General features: G+C 35.4%; 1 protein-coding gene across 1 annotated transcript; it reads left to right on the top strand.

Moving 5' to 3' along the window:
• The first annotated feature begins 5,841 nt into the window (after positions 1 to 5,841).
• LOC120153046 (glutathione S-transferase L3-like) lies at positions 5,842 to 8,605 on the top strand. Its single transcript, XM_039165068.1, has 10 exons — positions 5,842 to 5,945; positions 6,040 to 6,111; positions 6,224 to 6,284; positions 6,389 to 6,475; positions 6,902 to 7,000; positions 7,087 to 7,189; positions 7,282 to 7,358; positions 7,680 to 7,787; positions 8,225 to 8,308; positions 8,404 to 8,605. Exons 1-10 carry the CDS (start codon positions 5,935 to 5,937, stop codon positions 8,413 to 8,415), a joined length of 714 nt encoding a protein of 237 aa, XP_039020999.1. The 5' UTR covers positions 5,842 to 5,934; the 3' UTR covers positions 8,416 to 8,605.
• The last annotated feature ends 1,259 nt before the right edge of the window (positions 8,606 to 9,864 follow it).

The following is a 9,864-nucleotide window of genomic DNA, read 5'->3' as shown; positions in this document are numbered from 1 at the left end:
ATCCAAATCCAGGGATAAGAAGACGATTCACTGTTACAAATGCAAGGGCGGGACATATGAAGCGAGACTGTCCGAAGTTGAAAAAGCAGACTGATGAGAAGCGTGATGGCTCATCCAAGTCTGTGAACGTGGTCGAGGATGATACTTTTGATTGCAGTGAGGGTGATATGCTTTCTATTTCAACGACACATTGACGGATACTTGGATTCTTGATTCTGGATGTTCTTATCACATCACGCCAAATAGGAATGGTTTTCGACATACAGCCGGTTAATTCTGGTTCGGTTTATTTGGGTGATGATCGATGTTGCAATATTGTTGGTATTGGTGATGTCAGAATTAAGATGCACGATGGCTCCGTTCGGACGTTGAGTGGTGTTCGACATATCCCAGACTTGAAGAAGAATTTGATTTACTTGGGCACTTTGCACAAGAATGGTTTATCCCTAAGGCTGACGAGGATAGGGAACCATTCGGATTGTTAAAGGAGCATTGACTGTGATGAAAGGCAAGATGACTGCAGGGAATATCTACAGATTGTTAGGGAGTACTGTTGCAGGTGGAGTTCACTCTGTTGAGTCCTGTGATATACGACAAAATTGTGGCATATGCCCTTGCTCATCTTAGTGAACGTGGTATGCAGAATTACACAAGAGAACTTGTTGTATGGTGTCAAAAGCTGTAAGCTCGATTTTTGCAAGTATTGTGTTCTTGGTAAACAGACTAAAGTCCGTTTCAAGACTGTGAAGCACAAACTCAAGGGATTCTTGATTATGTGCATTCTGATGTATGGGGGCCTTCCACGACATCGTCTTTGGGTGGATCTAGGTACTATGTTACTTTATTGATGATTTTTCACGGAAGGTTTGGTGTATTTTTTGAAACAGAAATCTGAAGTTTTGAAAGTTCAAGCTGTGGAAAGCTGAGGTAGAAAACCAAACAGGACGAAAAATCAAGTGTTTGCGGTCTGACAATGGTATGGAGTACACAGATTCACAGTTCCTACAATTCTGTAAGGAGCATGGATTCAGAGGCATTTTACAGTGCGCAAGACACCACACAGAATGGTGTTGCGGAACGAATGAACAGGTCGTTGAATGAAAGAGCCTGATGTTTGCGGTTGAATGCGGGGCTTCCCAAACACTTCTGGGCTGAGGCTGTTAACATGGCGTGTTACCTTATCAACAGATCGCCAAGGGCATCGCTGGCTGGGAAAGTTGCAGAAGAGGTATGGATTGGTCATGATGTTAGTTTGATAACTTACGGATTTTTGGTTGTCCTGCTTATGTGCATGTACCTGCTGATGAGAGATCCAAACTTGATGCAAAATCGAAGGAGTGCATTTTTCTGGGTTACAAGAAAGGTGTCAAGGATTCAAGTTCTGGGATCCAGTTGCGAAGAAAGTTTGATTAGTAGATGTCGTTTTTGATGAACAGTCTATGTTGCAGCAGAAGCAAGACACGACAGTGGTAGATTTCGAGCAGTTTCCAGTTGAGAAACCAGAAACTTCTCAATCGACTTCTGGTGGTTCCACTACGGATGATTGCAGGATTATAGTCTCGCCAGAGACAGGGTGAGACGACGAATATAAGCCTCCGAACAGATTGGGTTTTGAAGACTTGGTACTTTTGCACTTACTGTTAGCAGTGATGATCCAGTTACTTTTCATGATGCCGTTACTAGTCAGGAAAAAGACAAGTGGATGGCAGCCATGGTTGAGGAGATGGAGTCTTTGAATCACAATCGCACATGGAGTTAGTTCCCCTTCCTGAGGGTAAGAAGCCGATTGGTTGCAAATGGGTGTATAAGAAGAAACCAGCAGTAACAGAAAAAGAGGGGGAGAAGTTCAAGGCTTTGGTAGCGAAGGGTTTTTCACAGCAGAAGGAGTTGATTATGATGAAATCTTTTCTCCTGTGGTCAGGCACACTTCAATCCGAGCAGTACTTGCATTGGTGGTTAGTGGGATTTGCATTTAAGCAGATGGATGTAAAACTGCTTTTTGCATGGTGATTTAGCGGAGCAGATACATACGGCAACCTGAAGGTTTCACTCAACCTGGAACGAGCATTTAGTTTGCAGATTGAAGAAATTTGTACGGGTTAAACAGTCTCCGAGACAGTGGTATAAACGGTTTGACTCCTATATGATCAAGATTGGCTACAACCGATGTGAGTATGATGTTGTGTCTATGTTAAGAGCCTGATGATGTTCTTTTATGTTGATGATATGTTGATTGCTGCGAAGAAATGGATGATGTTATCGGTTTGAAAACTTTATTGAGTCAGGAATTGATATGAAAGATTTAGGTGCTGCAAGAAATTCTTGGAATGGAAATTTGCAGGGACAGAGACTCAAGGAAACTGCGGCTATCTCAACGGGGTTATTGAGAAAATGCTAGAAAGGTTTGCGATGAGCAGCGCGAAACCAGTTAGCACTCCATTGGCGAATCACTTTAAGCTCTCATCAGAACAGTGCCCTAAGACAGATAAGGAAGCTGAAATATGGCAAAGGTTCCGTATTCTAATGCTGTGGCTGCTTAATGTATGCGATGGTATGTACTCGTCTGATTTAGCTCATGCTGTTAGTCAAGTTTGTAAGTACATGTCTAAACCTGGTAAGCAACATTGGGATGCAGTCAAGTGGATCTTTCGGTACTTAAGGGTACTGTGGGACATGGAATTGTTTTTGGGAGTCAGCGGGATAATCCTTTGGTTGTAGGATATGTGGATTCAGATTATGCAGGTGACTTGGATAATAGAAGATCTACGACAGGGTATGTGTTTACTCTTGGTGGAGGGCCTATTGTTGGAAGTCTACTGTTCAATCTGTCGTGGCACTATCTACAACTGAAGCTGAATACATGGCAGCGCTGAAGCTGCAAAAGAAGCTTTATGGCTTACTGGTTAGTGAAGGAGTTGGGTGTTCAACAAGGTGGAGTTCAGTTGCTTTGTGATAATCAAAGTGCTATTCACTTGGCTAAGAATCAGGTGTATCGTGCTAGAACTAAACATATTGATGTAAGGTTCCACAAGATCAGAGAGTTGGTTGCATCTGGAGAGGTTTTGTTTCAGAAGGTACATACTGATGAGAATGCCGCTGATATGTTCACCAAGCCAGTTACGACAGACAAGTTCAAGCATTGCTTGGACTTGTTGAATGTTTCGAGTTGTTAAAGAAGCAAGGTAACCCAACCCACATTGAAGTTTCCAAGGGGCAGGATATTCGCCAAGGTGGAGATTTGTTAGGTATGGCTCATAAATATACCAGTAAAGAGGACAGGAGATGGAGTGAGCGAAGTGAACATCAACTGTCCTTACAAAGAAAGTCTCGTTGTGGGGTTACAAATTATGTGGGTTGGGGGTGCGGGGGCGTAGCCCCCGCGGTACGGTACAGGGTTGATTTTGTAATTATGTACCAGGGTTTTCTATTATAAATAGAGATGTAACCTAGACCTAAAATATCATTGAATAAAATTCTAGCGCCGCCTAGGCACCGAGGACGTAAGCACATTGCCGAACCTCGTAAAATTCTCGTGTTCTTTCGTTTTCTTTACACGTTTTCGTCAACACTTTCATATTTTTTTCCACCATTTGTCTAATTTGTGTGCTAATATCTTAAATTGTCTTGGCTTCAACTTTTCATTGGCAAGACGATTGACTTGCGGGCTTTCAATTTCTATCACGATCAAAAAGTCATTGCATATTTGCACTTCGATAATGACACTAACTATTATCCATGAGTAAAACAATTTAATATATTGTTAATTACTTGTACATCACCTGTTGTTGGGTGACTGAAGAAGAACTCGAGGATTTGTCATGTAGGTGGGGCTTCTTTGAAATAAGTAAAATAAGTCTTGGGGTAACTTGAGGAAATCAATAATTTGCCATGCCCATTCAAAATCAAAATGAAAGTTGCAAACAAACAAAACTTTCAACATAAACATCTACTTATTATGTTAAAAAGATTACAAACGACTTTCTAATTGATATATATCAGTTTTAAAAGTTAATTTAGTATCTAATACTTTTTTATTTTGTTTATTGATAAATTTCTATATAAACATCACATCATGGCACAACACAATATTTGTTTTCTTCATATTTTTATATTAGATTCAACTTAAATTATAGATATAATTAATCATATTCAATAACTAATATATTTATATGTCAAAGAAATATTTTTAATTTGTGTTACATAAATTTTTTGAACTGATAATTAAAAATAAGTATTTAATAATTTTTAATTTTTTTAAAATGTTTTAGGGAATCTGATGTGACAAGAAAACCCTAGAAAGTGTGCCTCTTGAAACGCGCCTTCCTACGTGGTGTCATGTCAACATTTCTCCTGGAAGACATGCTTTAGGGGATGCGCTTTCGGTCCACCTAAACTCACTATGTAAAAAAGGATGCTAAATCACTAAAATTTAGAAAAACGATACCTAACATGTAATATTATAATATTTTGGTAAAAATGCTGTCATATCATACATTAAATATATATTTGCTTACTTGTATATATTTATCACTTTTATGAATTATAGAATAAATGTGTATTATTAAGGTTATAAAGTTCAGTGGTTGATTGTTTTCTCTACTGAAGTTAGTAGGTTTGCTTGATTCAATGGAACACCGTCAGCAAGGGATTCTAGCACTACTTATTTAAAGTTTTCTACCGATCTTTTAAAGAACATATGTATCCATGTTTATTTGTTTAAAAAAAAATTATGGTCTAAATGTTGCGTCGCTCAAATCTCGCATTGTAAATTTATCGTTGTTATAAATTAGATTTAGAATGTTACACATTTAATCTTATAATATCAAAATAATTAATAATATATTTATTAAAATACTATTTTAATATTAAATATAACTAAAATTGGACACCTAACAATTAGGCTATTGCATAAAATTCTCTTATCCTTGCACTTACGATCATTGATTATTTTTTTATTAATATAGAGTGATTATAAGATAATATCTATTTAAAAAAAATTAGTTATTGAAACACATACACACACTTAGATGTAGCTGTTTGAACTAAGGGTGAGCATTCCATCGTGCGGAGTCGAGTAGATTAAAAATTTTCAAGTTATTCGAGTTAACGAGTCATATTTTATGACTCAAATTTAGATTGAAATTGTTTTGAGTCGAGTCGAGATATTCTAATTTCTATACAAATTTTATTGTAATTATTTATTATAGTATGATTGATTCCAATTTATATATATATATATATATATATATATATATATATATTATATCAAATACAATAAAAATTATAAATTACCTCAAATTTTTTTTTTATAATTTTGAAATGGTTGTTGTTCCTAGAGATTTCGGATTTAAGAACTAGTGTCTGTAGAGCTGTTTGAGCGTTCATTGTCAAATGATTTAGAATCTTTAGAATATATATTATCTTGTAATCACTTCAATTTAATAATAAAAAAACTATACTATAAATTTTTTGAATTTATATTTATAATTTATACTTTTTCTTAAATTATATTCTATTTTTAATTAATTTTAAAAGAAAAACTAAAATCCAAAAAATCATTAAAAATATAAAAAAAAATCGAAACCAACAACTAATTCATCTAGTTGATAAATTGTATAAATGATATAAAATGAAAATTAGTCTATAATAATGTTACAAGTATTTTGTTTTCTCTTTCTTATCATTTTAAGATTTACCTTGAAAGAGAAGAAAATTCCCCCTAGCTTTTACATAATGAATCAGTTCCTCTGGATCTTTCCACCTACCTAAACACTCAATTTCGTCACTGCTGACTCTCATACGAAGGAAAGCATTTTCATTTTCGTTTTCGTTTTCATTTTGCATGTGGACACAATTGTGATCCAAATTCAAAAGTAATCCCAATTATAAAAGCCAAGCTTTGGAAGCTGAATTCTCCAGAATTACCCTTTAGCAATGGCAACCGGGTAAGAATCTTGAATCATCTTCTCAATTTTCTAGATTTCGGCATCTGGGTGTCTCTGAAAATCACATACTTTTGTCATTGTTTTGTAATTTTAGAACTGTAGAGTCCCTGCCTCCTCCATTGGGCGCCACCGCTGAGCAACCCCCGCTCTTCGATGGAACTACCAGGTTTCACTCTTTCTTTTCTGGGTTTTCTTTTCATTGATCTTTTCATGCTATGCTTTTTTTCACTTGTGTTTATTGCCAAAGTTGATCTCTTTTCCTTTTCCATCTTTTAAAGGTTGTATACTGCTTATACTTGCCCTTTTGCACAGCGTGTTTGGATCACCAGGAATTATAAGGTTGTTTACTTGATTTTGTTTCGACTTTTGTAAAGCCTTAGTGCATGGAATTGTTAGTACTTTTTTCCAACTATTTTTAATGTAAATAATTGTTTGGGTTGCAGGGGTTGCAAGACAAGATTAAATTGGTTCCTTTTGACCTTTCTAATAGGCCTTCTTGGTACAAGGAAAAAGTTTACCCTGCAAACAAGGTGAGACAAGGCATATTATTAGGCTTTCTCAATAATGAACATTTGTTGACACATGAACTTATAAAATTTTAGTAGCAAAACCAAATTATCAATAAAAAATACAAAGCATATAATATCTAAATTATATAAGAATTTGAAAGTTTCATGAGGGCGACTGCCCCGCCAACCACCAGCCGTCCCCTCCGGTCCATCCGTGGGGAGATCTATTTGATTTTGTCCATGGATAATTTTGTCAATAAAAAATTCATGCATGCTTTAAGATCCATGGTAACCTGATCTCATTATTTTGTCTACTTATTGGAATGTTTTAGTGCTTGGACTTATTTTATATTATAAAATTGCATGCATTTCCTTTCACTTTGGGATCACCATTGTTTCAGCTCTATGAAACCTTTTCTCCTACTATGTAACTAATTTCATCCTCAGGTGCCATCCTTGGAACATAATGGTAAAGTCATTGGGGAGAGTATTGATCTGATTAAATATGTTGATAGCAACTTTGAAGGACCTTCTCTTTCACCTAATGTATGACCGGCTGAACTTTTGCTGCTTTCGATGAAGGTTTACTTTCCACCTATATTAACCATAGTAATCTTTTGAGAATGTCTTAGGATCCTGAGAAGAAGAAGTTCTTGGAGGAGGAGTTGTCATATGTTGACAAATTTGTTGGAACAATTTTTACTTCATTTAAAGGAGACCCAACAAAAGAAGCTGGTTAGTCTGAAAGATGCATCTATTTTGTCGGTTTTATCGTGTATTTGTATATAATTCAATACGAACTTACTGAGACTTGGGACTTGCTTCAGGTGCTGCTTTTGATCACTTAGAAGATGCTCTTAAAAAATATGATGGCCCGTTCCTCCTTGGCCAGGACTTTAGTCTGGTAAGTTGGCTTTCCCTAGTGCTGCAGTCTGTTGTCATTGTTCCTTAGTTAAGTTACAGTGCTTTTACTTATAATCTCTCAGAAGACATCTATAGTTTTTACTATGGACTAAGGAGTGAATGTCTGATATGCATATGTATGATAAAAATCATAATATTTGAAGGATCATTTCTTCACTCCAAGGCTAAATCTGGGCATAGGTCGACGTAGATACTTGGAAAATGGGAAGTTAAGGAAACAAATTGTTATAAATTATAGCTTTGGCTGTATCATTGCGTATCATTTTTCTGTTAAGATACATGAACAAATTGTCATTTTCAGGCAGATATTGCGTACATTCCTTTCGTTGAAAGATTCCAGATCTTCTTATCTGAGGTGTTTAAGTATGACATTACAGCTGGCCGGCCTAAACTAGCAGCATGGATTGAGGTATAATCTAAAAACTACATGCATGCATCATGCATATGTGCACTTTTTTTTTTGAAACAATATGCTCCTAGTTCTGGTATAAACTTTTTTCTAGCCTATCTAAAACTTCAAAATAAAAATGGCATACACATTCATAGTTTCTCCACTGCTGAAGACATGCAGACATCTTCGACGTTAACATACTGTTTTGATTTTTGAATTGATTGTTGTTTTGTTTAAGTTATTGTTCATGTCGAATTAGGCTCCTCGGCTTTTTAGGTGGCATTTTCTTTCTTCTTATCTTCCATCACAACTGCATCAGTTGCACAATCATGGTCCTATCTCGAAACATTCAGATTGATCCTATCTTGAAACATTCAGATCGATAGGCTAAGTACTAACCTGATATATATTCTACCGCAACGATTGTTTCTTAATTTTCGTTCTTGACTATCTAGGAGCTGAACAAGATCGATGCGTATAAACAGACAAAGACAACTGATCCAAAACAGTTAGTCGAATTTTACAAGCAGCACTTCTTGGTACCTTTGACACCCTTAAGATTACTAGTAATATTATTTCCATGAATTGCTACTTCAAAAATGTTGCTGACTACCGTATTTATATCTCATTGCAGGCTCAGAAATGATGAAATTGCTGACATCTTAAGATATGATATGAAAATAAGACTGGTGTTCCCTGATGTGTGTTTCTTATTTGTTTTCTTTAGTGCAAATCTTGGGTTTAATGTGGTTGTTAGCGTGAAAGATCTCTAGTATGTAATAGTGTTTGCATTATGCATAAATAAATCGGCTTCAAGGCCCGCTTGTAGTTTGGGACGTTTTAGTCCGTAACTTTCAAATGTTACTTTGTATTATTTTTGTAATTCTGTTTTCGGTCAACCAGAATAGTCGTGATGGAAAAGGATGAGAAACATATCAACTCTTCTCAGGTTACTCTTCAAAAAACATTGTTTAATTCGAAATTAATTTTTTTTTCGGTACAAAAAGTTTTAGGTCAGGGTGGTTTCCCTTAATCCAAGGTACTAATTGGGATTTACTAACAATGGTAGAATTCAAACTTGATCTTATAAATTTAAATTTATGAATTCCAACTATTTGTTATAAAACCACTTGTGCCAATATTAGTGGACTCAAATTAAATTTTATTTGTTTTTAATTTTTGTAACTCAATTTCTTATTATTTTATAATATTATTAAGGATAAATTACACAAATGGTCTTTCGATTATAGGGTATTATTTTATTAAGTCCTTTGGCTATTAAAAGTTCCAAAATATTCATCGATTATAGAATGTTACTTTGTTTTATCCCTCGATTATTAAAAGTTAATGATATTTGACTATTTATTATGTTCCAAACTCGTTATTTTTCACAAAAATTTGAAGTTGTCTAAGTTGGACATTAACAAGATGATTTTAATAAATAATCAGATGATCATTTTATAACTTTTAATAGTCGAGTGACTTAAGAAAATAACACTTTATAGTCAAATGATCAATTTATAACCTTTAATAGTTGGGAGATTTAATAAAACAATATCCTATAGTTGGAGGACTATTTGTGTAGTTTATCCTATTATTAATTTGTTTTATTTGTTAAATATATTAATTTTCCTTCCCACGATTTTCTCCTGCCCTTGCCAGAATCTTGCGTGAAATAAATCGATGTGATGCCGACCTGCTTGATCTCCTCGATCCTCCACCCTGACGATTCTCCCCCCAAGAAAGGTAGCCTCCTACAAGGACATGATCAATCAGCGGTGTTTTGATCACTGGTAACCCAAGCTTTGACTTTGAGAATCTGGACGATGAAGATATTAAAAGATCACTAGTAACACCGCTGGCATCCCAATCTTTGAGAATCTGAACGATGAAGATATTAAAAGATCACTAGTAACACCGCTGGCAACCCCCAAACTATGAGAATCTGAACGATGAAGTTATTAAAAGATCACCGGTAACACCCCTGGCAACCCAAACTAACTTTTAGAATCTGGACGATGAAAATATTGAACCTCTCGAAGACGAAATCTCTGTAGGCTAATTGCATGGAAATCCATTCAATTTTTACAAAAAA

This window comes from Hibiscus syriacus, unplaced genomic scaffold (genome assembly GCF_006381635.1).
Source record: "Hibiscus syriacus cultivar Baekdansim isolate YM2019G1 unplaced genomic scaffold, ASM638163v2 tig00002840_pilon, whole genome shotgun sequence".
Lineage (NCBI taxonomy): Eukaryota > Viridiplantae > Streptophyta > Magnoliopsida > Malvales > Malvaceae > Hibiscus > Hibiscus syriacus.
The sequence above is the reverse complement of the archived record's forward strand: the minus strand, read 5'-3'. Positions and strand labels throughout refer to the sequence as shown.

Excerpts from the sequence above, each read along its gene's own strand:
- LOC120153046 (XM_039165068.1), top strand. Across the intron at positions 6,112-6,223 it reads CTCTTCGATGGAACTACCAG|GTTGTATACTGCTTATACTT; the intron begins GTTTCACTCTTT and ends CATCTTTTAAAG. Across the intron at positions 6,476-6,901 it reads AAGTTTACCCTGCAAACAAG|GTGCCATCCTTGGAACATAA; the intron begins GTGAGACAAGGC and ends TTTCATCCTCAG.